At 32.6% G+C, this 26,200-nt stretch overlaps 1 protein-coding gene across 1 annotated transcript in view; it reads left to right on the forward strand.

Moving 5' to 3' along the window:
- The window catches only part of LOC124355932 (protein madd-4-like), a 182,746-nt gene that overhangs the window by 125,903 nt on the left and 30,643 nt on the right, over positions 1-26,200 (forward strand). Inside the window, exons 5-10 of the mRNA XM_046807084.1 lie at positions 3,022-3,166; positions 4,378-4,507; positions 7,820-7,922; positions 12,581-12,679; positions 13,490-13,634; positions 17,717-17,837. Coding sequence (XP_046663040.1) covers positions 3,022-3,166; positions 4,378-4,507; positions 7,820-7,922; positions 12,581-12,679; positions 13,490-13,634; positions 17,717-17,837 — 743 coding nt within the window. The remainder of the gene's footprint in view (positions 1-3,021; positions 3,167-4,377; positions 4,508-7,819; positions 7,923-12,580; positions 12,680-13,489; positions 13,635-17,716; positions 17,838-26,200) is intronic.

Raw genomic sequence — 26,200 nt, forward strand, 5'->3', positions numbered from 1 at the left:
CTACGCTACAAAGTACCATTATGAGCCTAATGTTACTTATTTAATAACCCTCCACCCATTGCGTGAATTAACTGTACACGATACAATACACTTACAAAAAAGGCTTGTAAATACTTAATAACTAGGTACACACAAATCTATTGCACAAGAGATAGCTCATAAGTAAGACGGGAGAAACAACGATTTGTAGTGACTTTTTCAATGTTATTACTCTGAGTACGGATAAAAATAAAGTGACACTTCCTAGAAGGGTAACAGATAAGCCGATGGATAGTTGGTCCGAATACGGGTAAAAGTGCGCTTTCTGTAATAAGTTCTTCCAGAAACTGTGGCAAAATTGTAATATAAATAAACAATTTGTAGGATTTCGTGATGATGCTGTTGCCTTCTTAAAACTATCAATCTCACCCACCTATGTAATTCTCAGGTAATTTTTGCACAAATAAATTACTCTTTTACTTTTAACGATATTTCCCTGACTGAAACTTTTGAAAACCTTGTGTGGAGAGAAGCTAATGTTCAACAGATCTTGTAAGAATGGATCGCTGGAGAGATTAAGTTAATGTCGGGACAGCGTAAAGCACTTAATCCATCTAACTCTTGTTATTAGCTCTCGTTCTTTAATCACTTTCACTTTGACCTCTTTCGTAACCAGTAGGCTATAATTTCTTCTACAAAATTGTATTTTCATCCAGTTATGTCAAAATAATGTATAATAAGTTTTGTATCATAAACATTGGTGCACACAAAATATAAAAGTCAAATAGGCTAATGGTTCAACAGGAGGGAATATTATTTACATTTAGCGGCTCTGTTACATAATTTACCATAACACACCATTTTTGTTTAGTTTTAAGGAATTTACCTAAATTAATGCAGAAGTCATATAATAAATATTGTGAATGCAAATCATATTATTTTCATTCATGAAACACCAACACTAACTCGACAGTCATTATTATTATTATTATTATTATTATTATTATTACATGAACTCATTTAATTTTTTCATTTTTAATTTTTCGTGAACGTACATTTAGCACTTTACAAGAATAAAAAAATATTCAATCTCTTTTCGATCCAACTTTATTTCTATCGGTCTATCTTTGTCTGTTCTATTAGTAACCAAACTCTGGTCCCTGCGGTTGTGTTATAACCATAACGTACAAGACCGAGAAATATACTATTGCCACAGTTGGCGCCCCACGGTGTGCGGTGGAGGCAGAACCAATCAGTAACCAAACTCTGGTCCCTGCGGTTGTGTTATAACTATAACGTACGAGACCGAGAAGTATACTATTGCCACAGTTGGCGCCCCGCGGTGTGCGGTGGAGGCAGCAGCAATCAGTAACCAAACTCTGGTCCCTGCGGTTGTGCTATAACTATAACGTACGAGACCGAGAAGTATACTATTGCCACAGTTGGCGCCCCGCGGTGTGCGGTGGAGGCAGCAGCAATCAGTAACCAAACTCTGGTCCCTGCGGTTGTGCTATAACTATAACGTACGAGACCGAGAAGTATACTATTGCCACAGTTGGCGCCCCGCGGTGTGCGGTGGAGGCAGCAGCAATCAGTAACCAAACTCTAGTCCCTGTGGTTGTGTTATAACTATAACGTACGAGACCGAGAAGTATACTATTGCCACAGTTGGCGCCCCGCGGTGTGCGGTGGAGGCAGCAGCAATCAGTAACCAAACTCTGGTCCCTGCGGTTGGCAGTTGGAAAGGTAATGTTTGGAGTTAGTTCGGTTCCGACCGACTGTTTTGCTGCTGAGGGAGTTGTAACATCAATAGCAACTGATTGCGTCTCTGTACACTGGAGGATCCTCAGTAATAATTATCTTTTGTAAGTGCTTCATTCTACCGATGCGATGTCGGTCAAGTATGAAGTTTGCATTCATCAAAGACGTCGTGGTTATTATCTGTGGGAACTGTGCTAAATATTCTTTGAAAAATTTTTACGATATTTCGTCACTATTAAAACGTGTTGTGAAATCCTGCTTACCTTTGTTCTGCTGAAAATTCTTATAAATTCTGAGGTATTATTTTTTTTTTTAATTGTTAAGTTTAAAAAAAAATAATTAAAATTGAAAAAGAAGGTGAAGCTCCGTTTCCTCTGAAAACCCCATAAAAAAATGTCCAAAAGTCCAAAGCTAATTAATTTGGTACTCAAATTCGAACGCCCTCTCGTATAAATCTTTGAATTTAAAAGTTCATGTGATACAACTGTCAGTCTATAAACATAAAATGAACACCATCCTAAATTTTCTGTTATTTTAAACACCGAAACGAATTTAGAATAATACAGGTAATGCAGTAATTCATTTGCTGAATTTATCTAATTACGGTATAATATATATTAGACAATAGAACTAAATAATTATATATATATATATATATATATATATATATATATATATTCCATTATTATAAAGTACTTAGATAAATTAATAACATAAATATTTTATTATAACATTTTTCTTTCCCCCAATATATTTGCTAGCCAATTCCTAAAGAAATCAATTGATCTTACCCTCTGTTCTCAACTAAATTGTAAATTCTTAATATGAAATTGTTGCAAGCTATCCCATTATTATTTTTGTTATTAGTGTTTAATTTATCAATATTTGTAAAGAACGGAAATTATATCTTGTTTTATTTCGGCCCTTTTAGGTTACGAAGAGTTATTTTTAAACTGTTTTTATTAACTGTCACATAAAAGTATAAATTAAACTCAAATCAATTTGTTGTGAGTTTCTTTTATTTTTATCTTTTCAAAGTGAAGTGATCTTCCAATAAAATTATTAAAACTAGTGTGCACTCCAGAACAGCCGCTGAATAGTACAGTTATTCCGACTCCGACTAAGCATGCTTGTAGACTTATGTTTAAGTTATAAGAGTAACGTCCTTCCCATCAGGTCTCAGATACGTCCTGTTAGTAAATAAATGTTTCCTGTATCAATTATTAAATTGATTATACGAAACCATTGTTAATTTATTTTCCTGAATGATGGATGTTCCAGAGAGTGGGGTGTGATCTGGAGATAGGCTCAGGCAAGAAGGTAGACGAGTGTGGAGTTTGTGGAGGAGACGGAGCGTCTTGTGCACAGCCTCTATACCATTGGGCAGAGGCGCCGGTGTCCTTGTGTTCTGTGTCCTGCGGAGGAGGTGGGTCAAATAGTTCTTATTCCAGATATAAAAAGTTACGCTACTGCCCTTACCTTAATACTAATACGAATTAGATTTTAGAGTTTACCAAAGTTGTTATAGGATTGTAAAAACTATACTCTGTGAATTTTTAAAAATTGCAAAACTATGCTTGCAACTGAATTTTGTTGTTACTCTTATTATTTCCCCAAAATTTCAATCAGCTCATTTACAAAAAGAATTTTAAATCCATCAACAAAGAATACTAAATGTTTGAAGGTTTTATATAAATATGTGTATCCAAGTGCCTTTTTGGCGTATAATTTTCATTAGCAGCATTTCCCTTGCTAAAATAAATACGATGTTTGTGCTCCCATATTTTATCCAGTTTATTTTTATGATTAAATGTTTTATTTATGTACGGTACTTGTATTGATTTAGCAATGTAAAGTGTTCTCGTTTTTGTATTGAATCTCACTCTTATAGCCTACGCCTATAAAATAAAAAATACAATATAATTCATTACTTTACTTTGGACTTCATTACCAAGTATTCAAATACTCATTATTGATTTATTAGTAAACAATCTGCATGTTTATAAATGGGGTTTGTATCGTGTATACAAACTTTATTGGAATTTACAATTGAATATTTTCATTTCAGATGATAACTCGATAAGTAAGTATATTATTAAGTTGGTTAGCTTAGGTTACGTTTTTTTGTTCGGTAGGTTAGGTTCTATGTTGGATTGGGTTAGGTTTAGTTGATAATGATAGAAACTGACAATGGTTTTAGGCTTAACACTTAGATTAAATTTTTAAAATCAATAAATGATAGTTTCAACTATTCGATTATGTAAGTAGATTACTAAGTTGGTTAGGTTTAGGTTAGGCTTTTATGTTCGGTTGGTTAGGTTTCTATGGTGGATTGGGTTAGGTGTAGTTGATAATGATAGAAACTGACAATGGTTTTAGGCTTAACACTTAGATTAATTTTTTTAAATCAATAAATGATAGTTTCAACGATTTGATTATGTAAGTAGATTATAAAGTTGGTTAGGTTACGTTAGGCTTTTATGTTCGGTTTGTTAGGTTTCTATGGTGGATTGGGTTATGTTAGGTTAGGTTGGTAATGATAGAAGCTGACAATGGTTTCAGGCTCAACACTTTAATTAAATTTCTAAAATCAATAAATAATAGTTTAAACTATTCGATAATGTCTATGCCTGACAGGGTACAAGATGTCGCAGGCGGTGTGCCGCAACAGAGTGACCGGGGCCGACGTTGACGCCCAGCTGTGTAACGCCTCGCAGCAGCCTGAGCCTCAGGTGGTCGAGTGCAATTCTCATCGTTGTCCGCCAAAGTAAGTACCTCCTTCCCTTCTCCAAGTTAAATAAAACATTCTATTGAAGTGTTCACTAGAGGTTAGTCCCTAGGCTGTACTATTTTCGAACATGTCAAACCTTCATTTTCAGATGCCAGAAAAAATGTTAATCCTTCAGTGTTAAGTCTCTACAAAGTGTTTATTTCTTATAGTATTAAAAAAAGATTTTTCTAAAATTTGCCAAACAATGTGAGGTATATACAGTTTATTCTACTAATACCATAATATGTGAAAATATGATATTTTAGACTTATATCATACTTAAATTAATTAATCGTAGAAAATACTCAACCAATATAATTGAAATTTTGCATATAAATCCATGTATTCCCACATACTATCAATAGAATATCCAATGACTTCAACATAAGGTCTCAGGCTCACTGTTCTTATTGTTGTTGACATACTAAAATGGGAGGAAATAGTATTTATAATATGTACATATTTTAATACATATATATGTTACAGTTCATTAAAAACGTTAATAAAAAACAGTATATTTATTTATTCGTCGTGCAAATGTGCGTTTTAGATTTTTTTTTAATACATATAGTTTCGGTAGGTTGGAAAACATAACATTCTACGAAATAATGAAAGCTAATTAAAAATTGCAGGCTACTGAAATAAATTATGATAATGTTTTTGAAGGATTATAAATATGCACGACCAATCTTGCGTACATATAAATAAGTTATAAAACTAATTATTCTCTATATACAAATTATATTCTGGTGGACAATTTCATGAATCTCGTAGTTTTATTCGGATATTCGAAAACAAACATTACGACGAAGAATCCATTTTTTCCTTTTTTCCATTTGAATACTTCATCTTAAACTGTGGTTGAAAGTAGAAATTAAAACCCCTTCTTACCCTTAACCTTTTATGATGAAGCATAGAGTGTATGAATCTGTTTACCAATGTCTGGTACTAGACTAACTAAGTGGGTTTTTCAGGAATTAATACTTTAGACATTTTAGGTACTTTATACATATTACTTTATACATTTATTACTATATAAATCTAATTTTACTTTTCAATTAAAATTTGATCCACCTCATTATTCTCTAGATTTAATATAATTACCATTAATTTTTATGTAGTTTTAAAGTGCCATAAGATAATATCTCAAATTAATGTGTACTACACACAGATTAGCAAACATACTCTCAAGAACTGTTAGTATGTTTTTATCTAAAAAGTGATTTACAGAAAAGCTCTTGTTCGCAGTATGAACTTTTATTCTCTATATACACATGCTCAGCTTTTAACATTGTGAAGAGCAAATGAACGAATGGTGTAAGTAACAATAATGGTGTACACCAAATCAAGAAATAAAACTGATGTATTCATATCATATCCAAAATTGAATCGAAGTTAGTGGCATCATTAATGGGCTTATATGTAATTCAATAACTTCAGGATGCTTTTACTGGGTGAATATTATGAAATATTAATCAAATTCCTATTGTGAATAAATTATTGCATTGAAGTGCTTTAATCCTCAGTATCGATATGCTTTGATTATTTTGATTGTTAAATAATTTATAATTCTTTTTTATAAATATAGAAGCCGATGTCGGTTTATTTGCTGACTCCATTTAAATAGTTTTTGTTTTTATAAATCAGTTATTTTTTAGTTTAAATAATTAAATTAAATACATCTAAAAGTTATTTTACTAGCTATATTAAAAATGAAAATAAACTACGCCAATATGTTACTTAGTAACAATAAATTACTAAAGGATTATTAATAATAATAAACTACAATATATAACAATAAATGTGAAACAAAAGTTATAACTGATATTTACTTACTAGGTGTCATTCGACATTCAAGGTTCTAATAAAAGTAAATAAAAACTACCACAATAGTTTATTATAACAAGTAAATTTTCTAAAAGGAAACACAGCAATTCAAGACATTCGATTATAACTTCTTGTATTACCACTGCCAAATATCATAGCTATTAGGTAAATTTCTAATCTATGTCCTTTTTCAAAAATGTATCCTTCAGCGGGTATGTTAAAAGTTATTCTTATTCTAATTCGTAACGGATCTTAACAAAAATAAACACGGGCGTTCTTCAAATAAATAAACAAAACGTTATTGTTATTGTTCAGAGTCATTGTTGGGGTTAGTCGACTGAAGGGACCCTAACACTCATTACTCTAGACGTCATGTCGTGTGTGCGTCTCATTATAAACACTAGGAAAAATATGATTCGAAAGTAAAGATTCTTTTTGAGAAGACTTACAGTTAAGAGGACGAAGGAAATGAGAAAAATCTATTTTCTACACAAGAATATAGATTGTATTGGATATTGGAGAAATTCCTGGATACCGAAATAGGTAGTAGGGCTATTATTATAGATACGCCTATACGCATTGTTGTTTTTTAGTTTAAAAAGTTTAGAGATTGTTCTCTTCTTCAGGAGGATAAATAACTTTTATGTATAGAAATTAGGTGAGTGAAAAAATTATAAAAACGTTGTAACATTCCAGAGTCAAAAAACCAAAAAACGCAAGTTATGAGCCCACAACATCAACAGCCACGAAAGCTTGCAATAACTAAAACCAACCAATAACATCATGTATTTACGAGCTCGTAGCTCAATACAAGATACGTCCACAGCCGGTAACCACTGAGAACAGATTTTATTACATTTAATCAGGGCGTAGTGTGTTACAATTACTAAAATTAACATTCTTCTGTCGTCAGATGGCTGGAGCAGATGTTCCGTAAGTTGTGGAGAAGGCACAAGGCAGCGGAATATTAAATGCACTGAAGAAGCTATGAAACAAAGAGTAAAGTGACTGATTTCTATCCTAAAATTGAACTTTTCTGTTATCAGGTGGCTGACGGAAGACTGGAGCAGATGTTCCGTGAGTTGTGGAGGAGGCACAAGATAGCGGAATGATAAATGCACTGAAGAAGCTATGACACAAAGAGTAAAGTGACTGATTTCTATCCTAAAGTTGAAATTTTCTGTTATCAGGTGGCTGACGGAAGACTGGAGCAGATGTTCCGTGAGTTGTGGAGGAGGCACAAGACAGCGGAATGTTATATGCACTGAAGAAGCTAATGGCACAAAGAGAGTAGAATCAGTGATTTCTATCCTAAAGCGGAACTTTTCTGTTATCAGTTGGCTGACGGAAGACTGGAGCAGATGTTCCGTGAGTTGTGGAGGAGGCACAAGACAGCGGAATGTTATATGCACTGAAGAAGCTAATGGCACAAGGAGTAGAATCAGTGATTTCTATCCTAAAGCGGAACTTTTCTGTTATCAGGTGGCTGACGGAAGACTGGAGCAGATGTTCCGTGAGTTGTGGAGGAGGCACAAGACAGCGGAATGTTATATGCACTGAAGAAGCTAATGGCACAAGGAGTAAAGTGAGTGATACAATGTTGAAGTTTGGTCACAGATTTAATTTTACTAATTGAAATTACATACTTAAAATATGTATAATTAGGGATTTAAAACGTGCTATTAATCAGTTTAGATCATTTGAATTTAATTTAATCTGTACAGTTGATCATCAAGTTTTTTTGTACGTCAATACAGAGCAAGGAATAAATTAACAATTAATAATAGCATTTAACTTCAGACTATGACATTTACCTAAAAATATAATAATTACGTTTATATGGAAAAATATGGACAGAAAACAATATGTGATAAAAAATCAATGTAACCCACCATTCAATCTTAACTAAATTTAAGAAAGCGATTGAAATCTGCTGCATCACATCGGGATCTCTCCGAGGCTATCACAAACTCTCCAGTCCAAATGTATTTTTAAACCAATCGGTGTAGCTGCAGGACACATGTATCGAACCGCGAATCTTCGGAGTAATATCGGACTTGAAGTTACTGATGCAGGGCTCGTGTGTCGAACCGCGAATCCTCGGAGTAATGTCGAACTTGACGTTACTGATGCAGGGCTCGTATCAAACCGCGAATCGGCGGAGTAATATACTGGACTTGACGTTACTGATGCAGGGCTCGTGTGTGTCGAACCGCGAATCCTCGGAGTAATATCGAACTTGACGTTACTGATGCAGGCAGGCCTCGTGTGTCGAACCGCGAATCTTCGGAGTAATATCGAACTTGACGTTACTGATGCAGGGCTCGTTATCAAACCGCGAATCGGCGGAGTAATACTGGACTTGACGTTACTGATGCAGGGCTCGTGTGTGTCGAATCGCGAATCCTCGGAGTAATGTCGAACTTGACGTTACTGATGCAGGGGTCGTTATCAAACCGTGAATCCTCGGAGTAATGTCGAACTTGACGTTACTGATGCAGGGCTCGTTATCAAACCGCGAATCCTCGGAGTAATGTCGAACTTGACGTTACTGATGCAGGGCTCGTTATCAAACCGCGAATCTGCGGAGTAATATTGGACTTGACGTTACTGATGCAGGGCTCGTGTGTGTCGAACCGCGAATCCTCGGAGTAATGTCGAACTTGACGTTACTGATGCTGATGCAGGGGTCGTTATCAAACCGTGAATCCTCGGAGTAATGTCGAACTTGACGCTACTGGTGCAGGGGTCGTTATCAAACTGCGAATCCTCGGAGTAATGTCGAACTTGACGTTAATAATGCTTGTGCATGAACTGTTTGTCCAGAAAAAGTGTTTTATTATAAAACCTGTTGATATGTTATCAGAGAAATGTAATAAAATTAAACACTTTATTTTTAATATGGTAATCTGTATTGTTTGCTTTATCAATATACCTTTCATACGTTTATAGTTTAGAAAGTTTTATACAGTTGAAATGATTCGAAGAGATTCTCTACCATTGGAACGCCCCCAATATAAGATTACTTTGCTCTCTGGGTCATTTATATCTGAATTGATACTTACCGCACAAATATGACTCCTCTATTTTATGTCCAATCTTTGGCATCTTCTTGTTTAGCTTGTTTTAATCTTATATTGGTTGTTACTGAAATTAAATATGCTTCTAGATAGGACATACATATACATACATTCGCGATGTAACCCGATGTGCCTTCAAATATGAGATGATCGGGTCGCTCCTATAATCCTATTCTATAATCTCAAATCTTGGAATACGTTACAGGTGCAAAGGTAAAACTTTGAGAAGTGGACTCTTCTTTCTGATTATTGAATAATGTACATGAAGCTATACGTATATATTGTGGAGAATCACATGTTATGTTGCGGAGTTTCTTACGGCGGAGTTTCTTACGGCGGACTTTGTAAGGTAACAATTGTATTGTGTCTTCAAGCTTAATTCCACGCCTGATGAGCTGAGACTAACATTATCTAAGGAAGGCCAGCAGTCTACCAATCCCCTGATCCGTATTGAGACAGCGATTCCCCACTTCGAGTGGTGGATCGGCCGGGGTCTAAGCGCTGGTAAACCATCACTCTAGAACTACGGTTAGAGTGTGTTACATCTGAGCAATTGTCACTTCGATCCGCAGTAAGAGTTTGGCCCAAATAAGAGTCGCATAGTGTTCAGATCGCTCAAGGAGGATAAGCATTCCCGTTGAGACAAGTTTCCTCGACATGTACAGTGTTTTTCGATTTTCTTTGATCCCTCCAGTTAACCGTAGACTGTGTTACACAGCACAGCAGTCAACTCACGACACAGTTTTGAGATTCCAGGAAGCAGAGATTAGCGTGAGACACAAAATAGATGTTACTTGAACAAGGAAGTAAATTTAATTTCCCTAATCTTATAAGAGGGTTATTCTAAGAATACTTACACATCGAATTCCGGCTTAAATATTGTTTCCAAAACTGAAATTTTAAAATTTTACAAAAATTTTAACGTTAACTGCTATCATAAACCGTGAATAACTCCTGATTTGAATAACGTCTATTTTAATTTTAAAGACTTCCATAGTGTTTATACTGAAATGTTTACAAATTGAAAGAAGCGGGTTTCTACTGAATAATTAGTTTTCAATTCTTCCTTGTTTGCAAATTATTACAGGTCTGAATATGTTACGACTATTGTAATATTGCTTCTAAGTTTAAAGCTTAGTCGAAACTTCAAGCCTTACTAAATCAATTGTAAGATTTTAGGAGTTTACATAAAAGTCAGGGTAGATAACAAGTAATAAATACGATGTATAGCCAGGTCCTACATTAATATTTTTGTATTTGACTTACTCTTAAAAGAAACATTTTGAAGTGTATAATTTGATGTAACGTCTAAATTCTGAGGAATTGCTTAATGTCAGAGGATGTCCATACGGGTGGGAGGGATCATTCTCCGACCCCCCTCCCATTCCACTCCCCGAATATGCCACTTCGGGATTGCATTGTATAACCTATCAACTAGTAGTCAACCTGATAAGTTCGGTTCAACGTGTATGTGTGAATATATGTCCGGGTGTGTTTTTCCAGACTTTAATCAGGGATTGGTTTGATGTACAGGAAAGAGGTTTAGCACCAACTCTAATCTATTAAATATTCCGGCATAGCTAAAATTTGAGATTTACCTCCACCTCTTAGACGCGTTTTAACCGAATTACATACTTTCTTGATCGTGAAAACAAGACAAAACCAACTGAATTGAATCATTGTTGTCATTCATTCAAACCAGAAGTGCTTTTATTTTATACGCGGAAATTATTTGTAGAAATTTATTACGGGAAGAATATTGTCATTTTTTAAATTTACAAGATAATGATTTGTATTAATCTAAAAAGATAAAAAATAATGGTTTAAATATTTACACCACATTTATGATTTAATCCAAAGACAAGGTAAAGATGAAAACGGTCCTTGTCTTGAAAGTGAGAAGTCGGGGCTAAATGACAATGCTAAATCAATAGATGATCGAGGCGAGAGCCCAAGAAACACAGGGGGTGAAACAAGCGCAAAGACATCAGTCGGGGCGCTGGCTCAGCTGTTAATGAAGTGTTAATGAGGTCTTGGCCGAAGCCTGATACTTTTATTGGCGCCTGTCTCATCATTAGTTCTCGCGGGAGAATTGACTTGGCGACGCTCTAGCTACATCAGCCTCCCCCTTCCCACTCCACCCCCCCCCCCTACATCCCCAACAGAGAGCCTCTGATTATTATTGGTGCCAGGCATCCCTGTGACAAATGGGCTGTCCACTTAGTTGAATTATCAAACATGAATGATTGTTTAATGCCATCAAACAGTTGGTGATTTATTGTGACGCGGCAAATAGTTGTTGTGATGTTTCAGTTATAAGTTTTCTATTGGTTTGACTTGTTTCAAATTCATTTTCGGCAATTTTTTTATTTAGTTTACTGAAGGTAGTGTAGACAATTTTTGCTCCTCCTATGCACAGTGTAACATCGCAATTATTTATTTTCTAGTGTTTTATTAATACTTGAAATAACTTGTATTGCTTGTAGTGAAACCAGTCGTAGAAAGGATTTTTTAATTGAATTGAAAAACGTCTACAGTAAAATAAAAGAATGTATTTAATTATGTGTAGGCCACTATACCATTTTAAAATAGACTCGACATTTTTAGACGATTTAGACTATTTTATTAATATTAGGCTGAAAAGGCTTCATCTGCAGTTATACTTATATAATATCTTGATCCCAAAGCTTGACGTCATTAAAATACCTCCTACTGTTGGTTATAACCTATAAAATTGTTTCATTGTCTATTTTTTTTTTTTTTACCTTTATAAGATTAAAGTTAACCCTGGCACTCCTTTAGCTCCTTGTGGTCATATAATTATGGATGATACACATCTAAACACGTTTTGTTATTGTTTATCAATATTGTTATTATTCATTCCCAAAAAATGCCCTAACCTTTGTATTTCATCTTTTAATGTGTTTAACAAAGTAGGACAATATATTTACAAGAAGCACTAGATAGCATTTGGATTAATTATATATGAATAATTAATCTTCATAGCTCTAAAGCCAAAAAAATAGGGATGTACAAGTATCTGGTGTTTAAATCAACCATAAGATGAAGATAGTCGTGATTGTTTTACTATAACACCATAAATGACAACCTCAGACATATTAAATGAGCACATTAGTATTAGTATTTCCTTCTCTGCTCCCAGGTTCCTGACCACTTCTGCAGAGGATATCGGCCCAGGTCTGTGGAGCCCTGCAACTCCACCCCCTGCCCTCCCACTTGGGTCACTGGAGACTGGTCTGGGGTATGTTGTTTTAATCTATCTGGTCTTGTTAGTGATAATACCATGAGACACTGATTTGCACAGAGTCACAGTTGCATCAACACCATAGTGACTTTTCTAAAGGTGCGCTTTTTGTTGAATTAGGATACTACAGACAGTTGATGGAAAGCAGAAAGATAGAAGCCATAACTGTCATTTGTATTACACAATTCTATGTAATCAAAAACCTAAATTTCTTCTATATTCTTGTGTAATATTTTCTCTGGTTGTTTTATAGATTCTAAATAATCTTTACATCAAAACCCAAAGCTAGCCAGATAACTTTATAATATTTATCTGCTATTCAGGCTGTACACTTTCCCAAGAAACACTCAAAAGGCAGTCACAGTTCGATCAGTTCCTTTTCAGGATATTCAGGATTATAATATAAGTAATGTTGAGTTATTATGAAAATAACAGAACTAAGAAGCCTTGATTATAGTAAAAAATGCTTACGATTAACAAATCCTATCGTATCAGCATTGTGTAATTGAAAATTATAAACTTGCCAGTCCTAAAATAAATTTTTCACTCAATCGACAATGTAATTTCTCACTTGATTACATGTACAACTTTATACCAACTATTTAGATCGCAACATACTAACAGTTGACTAAACAACACATGGAGGGGAGGAATGCAGAAACCTAATGTAACCTGTTGAATCTCACGTTATGAGAAACCTGGCTCTGTCATCTGCAACAAGGAGACTCAACCACCCACAACTCAGCTTTACAACACTGGTATTGCTTATCCAGAGACTAGTTGCTAACATACTTTATAACTTTGCAGTGTTCCATGTCATGTGGGGAGGGAGTGCAGACACGTAACGTAACCTGTCGAATCTCACGCTACGAGAAACCTGGCTCCGTCACCTGCAACGAGGAGACCCAACCAGCCACAACACAGCCTTGCAACACTGGCATTGCTTGTCCAGGTATTTTCATGTTGCTGCAACAAAATACTTTTCTTATTGTAATTAATTCGTTACCATGATAATGGAATACTTCATTTATGCTTCTGACAAGTGTTTATAGTCTTTATTACAGCGAAATATTTAACATGCTGAAACAAATTTATTATTAATTTACACTTTCAAGTGCATACTTTGAACCGTACCACAGTACTATATTTGAAGAACATTTTTAAAAAAAGGTAACAGTAAAGTCAGGTCCAAACGTTGCTTTTTGGAAAATTTTCCAATAGGGAGTACAGTGGAATTTAGATATTCAAATCTCAACAGACCAATAATTCAAATATTTTAAAATATCCAAGATCTAGAATAATTATGCAAACTTTATTACATATACAGGGTGAGTTTTTTAAAGTGATCCAATAGCTAACTTTTTAATTACATGACTTAGCACCACACTTTAAATTTGGAACTTGCTCAATTTTAAGTTTTACTCAGGAATACACTTTCAAATTTTTTGAAGAATCTAAAAACAACATAAAATACAGGGTGTTCCATAAAAGATTTTAAAGTTGGCCACCATATTGGAAAATGGCGGCCATCTTCAAAAAATTTGAAAGTGTATTCCTGAGTGAAACTTAAAATTGAGCAAGTTCCAAATTTAAAGTGTGGTGCTAAGTCATGTAATTAAAAAGTTAGCTATTGGATCACTTTAAAAAACTCACCCTGTATAGGGATGTTAAGGGACTGGGAGAAAAGTTCAAACCATCCAAAATTTTGAATTGAAATTTTTGAATGATCACAAGACAAAGCCAAGACAAAAAATTCTCTTTACTGACATGGACATAGAGTACAGTCAAGGCGTCAGAGTTTTTCTTGGGTTCATATAAATTATTGTGGTGATCTTGCTCTATCCAGAAATTCTTCAATGGAATAGAACTCTCTCTCCAGCAGCCAGTCAAGAAGAGTTTCTTTAAAGTGTTCCTCTTGCCTCTCTATTCTTTCAGTCTTGTTGGAAGGATGTTGTAGAGCTTAGCCCCGATGTAGGAAGGTTTTTTCTCAAAACCAGTCAAGTGATGTGCAGGAAAGTATATAGTTTCCTCTGTGTCTGGTAGTATAATGATGTGTCTCTGAGAATTGCAGGGTTCTTTCTTAGTTGCACAGATGATTACTTCACTAATGTAAAGGTTGGCTATTGTCTGTAGCTTCAGTCTTTTAAAAAAACCCCCCTGCAGGAATCTCGAAAAGCCAGTTTGGCCAATACCCTGATTGCCCTCTTCTGAAGAAGCAGTACCCCTGTGGAGGTTTTCTTTAGATGAGTACCCCCATACAGACAGCCCATAGCGCATTTGCGACTCAAACAGTGCGAAGTAAGCTGTTCTTGAGGTTTTCTATGTTGCTGATTTGTTTGAGTCGCTTAATTACATATAATGCAGTGCTAAGCTTTTTTACACAGCTGGTCTACATGAAGTTTCCAATTCAGGTCACTGTCTAGGGTTATCCCAAGGTATTTTGCCTCTTGAGAATATGAGGCATTGGGTAGTTTCGAGAGCATTTCTTCTTTTTTGGACCAAAATGAAGCTGCTGTGTTTTTTGTCTTCATTTAGTACTAAGTCATTCTTCTGACTATATTGTTTTGCCATGCTGGCTGCGATGTAGGCATTAATTTCTAGGTCCTTAATGTTCTTTTGGGAGATAATGAGGGCAGTGTTATCAGCGTATAGGAATACTTCACTATTGTCCTGCAGTACTGAGACAATGTCATTAGTGTATAAGACAAATAGTACAGGGCCCAGCACAGATTCCTGCGGGAACTCGTCTTGTTGTTTGTGCTTCTGTGGATCTGATTTTCTGAGATGTCTTGTTGATATTGTGGACTATCTCCGTAATTTGGGTTCTTCCGCTGATATAGCTTTCAAACCACTGATGCGCCACTCCTCTTATTCCTAAAGTTTGTAATTTATCCAGGAGATGTTTATGAATCAGGTTGTCAAAGGCTTTACTAAAGTCCAAAAAAATGCCATTTGTTGTGGCCCCTTCTTCAGTTGCATCAATGATAGTTTCTACCAGGTCAGTAATGGCCGTGATGGTGGACTTGCCTTTTCTAAAGCCGTGTTGACGGCTGGTCCTGGTTAGGAGATTATTATTTTCTAGGTATGTAAGCAGCCTTGAGAGTACTATTTTTTCAAAGACTTTTGATAGTGTGCAGATAAGTGATATAGGTCTGTAGTTGTTAGCTAGGTAGGAGGGTCCTTTTTTATATTTTGGATAAATCAATGACTTTTTAAGCAGGGAGGGAAAAAAATGCCTTGCTGGAAGGACTTGTTAATTACATTTACTATTGGAGCTAGTACTTTATTTTTGCAGTGTTTAAGAACAACTGATGACATTTCATCTATTCCAGAAGATGGCTTTGATTTCAGGGATGATATTGTTTTATTTCACCTCTATTGTGTTTGTTGGCTTAAAAGCTCTCCTCAAAAGACTTGAAATTCCCTTTCATGTAGTGTTGGATATATTTTTAAAGGCAGTTGTTGGGAATTTGATAGAACTTGTTCTGCAGCATTAGCAAAGAAGTGGGTTCATGTGTTCACTATTTTTTGGGGGTCAGTTTTTATTGAACCTTTAATATCAATAGATTTTATACAGTTATTTTTAGATTTATTACTGTAGCGATTGTTATTTTATTATTTGCCAGACAGCTCTTGTTTGATTCTCTGCATTTGCAATGTGGTTTATTGTAGCTTCCTTTCTGAAGTATTTTAGTTGAAGATCATATTCTTTTTTCCTGTCATTGGTTTGTTTTTTGTTTTCTTCCGTGCCCGTCAGAATTGATTTATTAAGAGCTGTAATGTATGCCCCTTTCAATCTCATAAACTCCTGCTCTTGCTCTTGATTTGTATGGGTTTTTTTTCTTTTTTGGCCTTGACTGTACAGTGGGACATGCTGTATCTGGTGCAGCTTGTATGATCTTATGGAGTTCAGTATAAGCCTGATCTGCATTTTGGGTGTTTGTGACATTTACCCAAGATTCATGTGCTAGAATATTTTTTGAGTTTTCTTAGGTTCTGGGCATTATAGTACCTTCTAGATGTACTTGGTATTATAGCTTTGTCAGTTTCCAGGTTTATTTTGTGCAGCTGGCCCGTGTGGTCTGATAAGCCTGTGTGGAGTACTGCAGTGCTGATCTCTTTTGGCATCAAATTTGTTGCAATGATGTCAATTGATGTTTCTGAATGAGCAGTGATCCTTGTTGGTGGTAGAGGAATTCTGGTAATATCGTGGCTCGTAAGAACATCATTCAGTTGCTTATTGTCATCCCCGTCAGCTAGGCAGTCCACATTTATATCCCCTGTTATGATAATTGGATTTTTCCATGTAGGGAGGTCATTAAGAATATTGGACAAGTTGTCAAGGGCTGCTTCGAGATTATGATAGACCGGAGGTCTGTATATTCCCAGGATATAAAGTTCCGAATTTTTGAATTTTATTTTTATGAGCTGCGTTTCACAGACAAGTTCTACTTGATTTTTTTTTTTTATCAGTTTCATTGTGATATGTTTAAATCGTGGTTCAACAGAATATGAAAGCATTCATTACAAGAAAATCAAAATATAGATATATCTTTGAGGTAAGTGACTAAGACCAGTCACCAGGATTTGCTAATGTTACGCTAGACCTTGTTAATTGTAGTACTAGGCCTGGTCATCGGATAGTGCTGTGGACTTTATTACAGTAAGGTTTAAGATCCTAAAATAATTTTCTGTAAGCTATGTCTATAAAGAGCTCGATCTAGTCTCTGTATCTTCATCTTAAAATGCAAGAAAACTATTTGGGAGTTACGTATTTAATTTTTTTTTTTTTATTCGTACAGTGAAGAAGAATATTGAGATTCATCTCCGACATTGCATGTTTCAAACTGATCGTTATGATTTAGACATGTAATTTTTAATATTATAAATCAAGTGCATCAATATTGTTCTCGCATCACAATAATTACTCTCACTGTATATATGTTTTTCTTTGTGTTAAAACTACAATCAAAATAGTGTCATACAATGTAATCAAATTTTATACTTCCATTTATGTTTCCATATCTTTTTCAGATGACTCTGAGCCAATACCAGATATAGATGAAGCCCTACCTCTGCTCCATCCTTACCCACCATTCCGACCAACAGCGGAGAAACTTGTCGGGGAGCAAATGTCACCTTCATCAGAACCCAAGTAAGTTTTTTTGCAAGTTTGGTTTTGAGTCTGTGCCCATTTCAACACATGTTGAATGAAAATTGCAAATTACAATGTGTCCTGTTCATGGATGTTATTGACTTGAAGAAAAATTGTAATAGAAGGTGATTTGTAATTTTAAGCTGAGAAAATTAACAAGAATTGGGATATTTTTATTAATACAAGACATGTGTTTTAAAAAGGACACTTCTCCTTAAATTTTTATCTAATACTCATTTAGAACACACAAAATTAATGATGTCTTCACAAATCTAATAAATTAAAAATTTAATTAAATTTTAGAAAATTAATCTATACACTACACTGGTTAAAGTTTTTTAGCTGTGCTAAAGCAATGGTTGTTATTCTGCCACAGTTATTGAATGCATATGAAAGTTTGTACAATCCAAGGTTTTAACATTATTAGAAACTGTAATTAACATTGGCCTATAGGTAATTTTTTATACCGTAATAGGTTTCTAAATTCAACTTAAGGAATTTAGTAATTAATTAATAGTATTCATTATCACTCAAGTTTGAAGACTAATGTTATATATATTCTTCATTTAAACCATTTTTTTATCCTGGCATTATTGGGGAATAATGACAAGAGTTTGTCTACTTTCCAAAATACTACGTTTTGTAACAAACTCATTAGTTAATGTAAACTAAATACTTGAATTATGTGAAAATAATCACCACAGCACTTAAAAATTATACTCTAGAATACATTTAACTAAAAATATAGCAATACAAAATATTAGACAGTTTAGTTAAGAAGAGCAGACAAAAAAGGTTGAGAAACAACTGTTTTTAATATACAATCCACCAATTTGAATAAGCAATAATTACCAAAAAAGGGATGACATGTACATTTATAATTACTTAGTTTTCTCGTTTCAAATCATTTACATTCTTGCAATAGCAAAATATAGTATTGTATCTGTTCATGTTTATTGAGTCAAATAAGGTACCTAGAGCCAAAACTATTATTTTATATTAAATTAGTGATTTATTTCTTTTAGCTACAAAATTCAAAGTTTAAACTTGCCTTTTGTATAAAACTTAAGCATCAGTCTATTTGTACTTGAAATTGGGATTACTAATACAAAATGTGATGTACTAAAAAAAAGGTTTAAAAGTCTAGATTCCCAATGTAAGCGAGTTGTCAAATAAATTACCTTCTTTTCCTGAATTTAAATATACTGTTGTACTGTAGAGTAGGCAATTTCTGAATAAAAATGTAATCTTGGATCACAGTAGTCTAAATTTAAGGGCAATGGAGGTCAAAAATGAAAATTTATGCAAAAGTTTGTGTTGAGTCATTACTTGATTCACTTACATCATTTCATTTCCCATTTGTAAGTACTGGATTTTATTATACAACCATTGTTTAAGTGAAATTTTATGAAATGGACTTGAGAGTGGTAATAAATTACATATATTCGTAATTATATAATAAACCTTAGATATGAGATAAAGTGGTACTGAAAGGGGAACCATGGTGTTGGCTTCAAGGGGTTAACAGTTAAACAGCCTAGTTTTGTGTAAGATATGTGCACTTCAGGTTCAATCATATTTTTATTAATAATACTTTTCTTATTTAAATAGCCCCCGGGATAAAAAATAATAAAAGCTTAAGTTTAAGATTTTCTATTTTAGATTATACAAATATTCTGTTTATGTAATACATAATGTCTCCATCTCAAAACTAGATGTCTAATCTTCAATATGACAAAAATAAACTTGCTTTTCCTTCCTACAAATAAGTTTTATTTTTAATATTTATACATTTTTCCTTTCAATATTTTTTAATGAATAAATAATGGAAATAATTTAATGTTTGGTCTTAATTTTGAATAGGTACCACAAAACCAAATCAACAAATTAACTAATTTCATAACATATAATGAATTGTTAAAACCGATATTTTAATTCTGAAAAAGATTCTTAAATTAAATTATCTCATTTGCTAAGTGAAAAATAAATATCTTTTCTCTATGACCATGATCAGGCCCCTACTTAGGCACGTACTATTCTGTGCTCACACACAGGGTGGCAAGATTTGGGTGGCAGCACAATTTTTTTATTTATATTTCACATTCTAATAAAATATTTACAAAGTATAAAAATAGTTGTAGTACACCATGTTATTTGAGTCATGCCATTATAAGGTAGTCTGGATTAGGGCTGGCACAAATATTTATATATTTGATCTGTTGGTGTGGCAGTGCTTTGCATTGAATTAGACATAACAAACCATTCAGTTTTGATCAAGTAATTGACAATTTGGCCCATAGGTGACCTAGAAGAAGCCTTACTTAAATAAGCTAAAGGCAAAAATGTTTTAATTCAAGAAGGCATCCAACAAGTATTTGTTCACTTTTCACTGTAATTATTGTTGTTAATGACCTTTAACAAATAAACAAGCCTCATTTTTTAAATCCTGATGCAATCTTTGGAGCTTACAGTGGATTATTGAAGGAATGTTATTAAAACACAAATGTAAAAGTTATGTTAAATACGTTAAATGTATGTTAAATTATAGTTTGGTCCCTTATGTATGAGGTGTAAATTAATGTGCGAGTGAGATATTCGGAGTTGGCTGGTGGATGATGGGAAGGGGGTAGAAATGGGGGCGGTTAGTGAATGGCTCATGGCACAGAGGCGCACAATTACTAAGTACGGGCATGCTCATGATTGATCTAATCTGATAATGTATCTACCCTGGGCACCTGTTTAGGTTTTTGGCAGTCCATTCCTTGTCTATTATTATAAATAAAAAAGTATAATGTGTTTTAACAGTACATGATATCAGTTGTTTTTATAAAACAAAACACTAAAATTATTCCAATTTATCATTCCAGCTGAGTTATACAGAAATTGTGCAATATACAAACAAACATACAGATCGATACCATTGCATTGTTATTTGATGTAGTTTATATTTCAATAGAAAATGTCCAATAATTTGAATATTATTTTAGTTCATTTACGTATTTACAATTAATGTTAAATGAGATTCTCCTTTATTAGAACTAATCTTGGGACTAGCTCAACCAAGTGCATAGGTTAGGACACTAGTTTTAATTTTAGAATAAAACTCAGCTCAAATTTGAGCTATTTGGTAGTAACCTTTTGTTTGCCAGTTAGCTAATTTTTATTCGAGATCTGAGGTCTCATATGAGTGTCAACAGTTTGGGAATCTGCAAAACAGATGAAGAGCCAACCACAGATAAATGTAGCTTGGATTATACATGATCAGTTCCCATTACATGTACAACAACAAAAACCCTTATTTTGTTTTTTTTTTAACTAAAAATAAAACATTAATTTAGGATTTAAATATTAACTTTTTTGTGTGATACTATTTAAATACAGCAATAGATAATCATCAACTTAATGAATCAATACATTACATTCTGCCACCGAAAAATTTGAAGCAGGTAGGTAACTTTTTGCAGATTGGTAAGTTGAAACTATATTACGTTAGATATAAGTTGTACCTTCATATCGTCTCAATGTTGAAAAAGCTAGCTATCATTCGATAAAAGGTGATAGTTGCTCAGTCAAAAGTTGACACCCTGCCATCTTGAGTTAGCCGACGAGTGCCATCGACAGAGAATCTTTAGACTGTCTCTTCACCCCTGTCTTCCACCTTCTCTGTCTCCCATGTGTCTGTTGGGCGCATCTCTGTTTCTAGCACTACTTGCACGCTGCAAGTACGACTTGCTAATCCTGAAGACGTTCCGTTGTGGTTTTTCAGCCCAATCAAAATGTTCTTTGGGTGCGGCTGGTTGTATGTAAGGTAAAACCACAACGCCTTGCTGCTCGAACCAAAATTTGACCTTTCTTCTTGTCAGTGGCTCAGCTGATATGCATGTATTGTTCTTTTATTATGTAATTTAATCTCATCACCCGCTCACTGCGAACACTCAGGTCAAACGGAACGAGTTTTGAATTCGCATGAATTGCAGTTTTAAAAAGCGCTACATTTTATAATTGTTTACATTTACAGTAGGCACAAAACGTACTTTGTATGTTTCATTGCTGTTTATCAGACGTTCGAAGCATGCGAACACCACTGATTATTTTTTATGTATGTGAAATGTCTCAGAAAGTTTTCAAATCATTGTGACATCTTAATGTTGTACAGCGCACTCATAAAATTATGTTTCATAAATTGTTTTATTGTACTCTTTGTTGGAATTAATAAAATAACCAATAATTATTATTTTTTAGTAGTATAATTACTAATATAAATAATAATTGTAAAGTTTTAGGTTATTAATAAAATATGAACAATGTTATGTAATATTTAATGCATATTACCTTGATTATTTTTATATCATATATCTCCCTATTATTGCAACAAAGTTATCAAAAAGCCTTCAGTATCTTAGGCTTACAAAAGTATATAAATTATATTACACATTTTAACAAGACAAGCAAATAACAGTTTTCATATGTAACATGTAAAGATGTCTAATATTATTTATTAATCTCTGTGGAGACTTTACATTTGAAGTTTTGAAAAAATATCATTTTGAGATTCAGAGCCCAAAATATAATACCAAATAACTTACATGAAATAAAGTTATATTACCAAACTTAACAGAAGCAAATTTAACCAGAATGAAATTGATATGATAAAAGAGAACAAACTAAAATTAAATTAAAAGAATAAATTATACTGCAGTAATAATTCATTGATAATGGAAGCATGAAACCCCAAGCTAAATAGCTAAATTTGAAGCACTGAATTTACTCATGCTTTTGTGAACAAACTTGAACTGTGCATAAGTTTAAAATAAAAATCACAGTACAAAATATTTTCTTTTTATTATTTTTTTTATATTATGATATATTGTAAAACCTTCATATTTTAAACCATTAAGTTTTATTTTTTATCTATTTGTTATTTATAATTGAAATTAAAACTAAATCAATTGTTAAAAATCCATTTTTGTTCAGTGTAATATTTTGAATTAGACAAGAATATTAAAATCAAGGTTTTAATATGAAAATTTATTCAAAGATGCCATTTTCACTGCATATAAGATAAAGCAAAATTTTCAAATTATATATATATATATATATATGTGTGTGTGTGTGTGTGTTATAGGAAATACAATTTTTCAGTCACTCTATTCAACAGTTATGAATGCATCAACCAAAGTTGCATTTTAGATTTTCTATACATGTAAAAGGACAATACAGCATATTTTAAAACATGTTCAGAGAAAGCACAAATTTATTCTTCCACTCAAATTTTCCGCACTGCACTTTTATTCCACCTTGCATTCACTGCTTTTCTTCAATTTTAGGACTTTTTCTTCCAGTTCCCAAGCATGCTAAACTTTGTAACTGTTTCTGTATCTAAATCTTAATTTAAACCTTTTGAAACTTAAAAAATAAAATACATTTCTCTAATATTACCACAACAGTACTAACATATTATTAAGTAAAACCCACATTTAAATCTCTTGAAATTGGAGCTACAGTAGATGTTTTACAGAGTATTATTGTAGAATTAATAGTTGTTTCAAAGATTTAGAAACTTGGGATTATACTATTACTAAACGTAGTTGCAAATTAAATGTGAACTGAGTACTGAATAAACTTGTATAATGAAAAACTGAAAATAATTTTGAAATTTTCTGCTAATGAAGTCTCAACGTATACCTATGATGTGTGCTATGTGTTAGTTTTGCAGAAATATTTGTTTTAGTTCTACGGTTTTGTAACATTTGAATCAGTTTTGACAACAAACATTGACATTACACAACACACGAACTTCCTAACAGTAACAACACAAAGTTGATCATGTCTAGTCATAATTCATGCATTATTCATAATTCGCTACGTTATTTTACACTACATCATCTAAAGTTACTTGGAATGACAGTGTAAATTTTAATATCTATCAGAAATAAAACTATGAAAGAATTTCTTCTAGCTTGCAAGCAATAACAAATAATGTTCTGTCCTTGAAAAGAAAACTACTTGTAACTAATACACACACCATACATAAAATATTTGTATATATCATGAGGAAATGTTTCAACTACAGATTAATACTCGTACAAACTATATTGCAGAAAAATATTTTTGACAACACAGTTATAAATCAGTTGAGAGTAAAATTATGTATGTTAATGTATTTATGAAATTAAACACAAAATTCCAGTTGAAATTAATAACCAGTTTTACAAACAAAATATGTTCAGACTTCATTTGTACTAGTTCTAAATTATACGTAACTATAGATGATTATCAGTAAAAATATTTTACTTAGTAATATTTTCAGAATATAATTCTTAAACTATACATTTTTTTATTTTAAAGAAAATAAGTAATACATTTTACTATTGAATTAACAACACTAAATCATGATATATGTTTACACAAATATGGTAGTTTACTTATATAAAATGACAATTATTTTAATATCCACTAATTTTGAAATAAACTTGTATAAAAGTAGTACTACAAACTAGTTACTATAATCAGTGTAATCATAATATAGATACAAAAAAAATAAGAAAATCATTGTTTTCCATAAGAATTAGGCTTTTTATATAACTTAAATACATAAGAGTGACATGTATTATCAAATATTATTTCTGCTTTCAGATTGTTTGAATATGACACAGTTTTAATTAAATTAAATAATTAGCTATTTAATAAAAATATAAAACTTTAAATAATATTCCTAAAATGTAAAGTTCACAATTAAGTTTGGTTATTTACTACGCTCATCACTCTTATCATGTTTTTATATTTAAATACAAAACTAAATTAATTTATTTCTATGTATATTTTCTTATTTTCTAGAATTGTAATGTAAATAAATTTTAAAATGTGAAATGTTTACTCACAAGAACTGTTCTTTACTATTAATATTCAACTATGGCACATAGAGCATGAGACAAGCACCATAGAAGACACGACACACAAGAATGCTGCACAACTCACACACTGACACAAAAACTGAGCATTTTGAAATTTTATTTAGAACATTGTACAATTAGTAAGTCTAGACAAAATATTCATATTTTACGACTGTATCATTAGAAGAATGTGCTACAAATTTACAAAAATTATCAATAAATAATGTTACCAAAATAAACATTATAAACACTTTTTCTATAATAGTTAATAATAATTTACTAAATATCATTATATTAACTATTCTATTAAACTAGATTTCTACTTTAATTTTAAACTTCTTTTCCATTAAAGTTTTGTACAATCAGCATGACAGTGAGAAAACAAATTTAATATTCTATTGATATTGTGATACAGGATTATTCAGTTTCAAGTTAAATGCAAATGCTATGTCTTTTCTAACAGTATTATTTAACATTAAACAATTATTAATTACATTTTTTCATAAAAAGTAATGTGATGGTATTATTTTTTATAAAGACTATATTTTGGTCTCTGGAAACTTAAAACTGATATTTCTGCAAAATAATAATTAGGAAAATGTTAATTTAGGTCTAAATCCTCTCACTCTAAAGTAACAAGTAATTAAAGTATTATAACTCAGGTTTAAAGAACATAATACGAGATTTGAAAAGAGTCCAACGTCTAAGAAAAAATTCTGTCTCCTTTACATATCATAATTTTAATTCATAAATAAGATCAAAACTTCATATGACAAAATAACAAACAGTCAAATTTAAATTACTATTACTGTTATTTCATTTTATTAAACTCTAATTATTTTATGATTGTATCATTATTAGACAGTGTAGTGACTCTGCATTTCCAAAAAAAATTGAATATAACTATGATACATTAAATCAGTGCACAAGATATAACACATTCATAAAAGCCCTTAATTGCCTTAATAGCAGTTGATGCCAATGGCTTTAACTGCCCTGTTTCTGTTTATTAAAATACTCTCTATATTGCGGTAGTTTAAGTTTGTACATACATTCTTTGTTCAGTTAACCGTGTAAACTTTATTTTACACATTTCTTTTTAGCATAACAAATTTTATACAAGCTGATTTTATATTTTTAAATTGTATAAAGTGGTGTTAGGATTTAATATTATACTTTAAATATGTTGTTTTTATTTATTATACTAACACCCTGATAGTAACATTTTCTTCAGTGGTTGTAAAGTCCCACCAGAGAAGTATAGACGGTTTTGTATATTATTTAAGTAGTTTTTAAATATTAGTTGACTAATTAAAACGTAAAAAAGTTGTTATATACAGTGTATTTATAAAATAATTAAAGGTCTAATTTTAGGCTTACCGTATTTATTATAAAAATTAATTTTTAGATTAATATTTTCAGCTCCAAATTAATGCCTAAACGCTATATTTTATTTAAACCAGGGAAAGG

This window comes from Homalodisca vitripennis, chromosome 2, assembly GCF_021130785.1.
Source record: "Homalodisca vitripennis isolate AUS2020 chromosome 2, UT_GWSS_2.1, whole genome shotgun sequence".
NCBI classification, from domain to species: Eukaryota; Metazoa; Arthropoda; class Insecta; order Hemiptera; family Cicadellidae; genus Homalodisca; species Homalodisca vitripennis.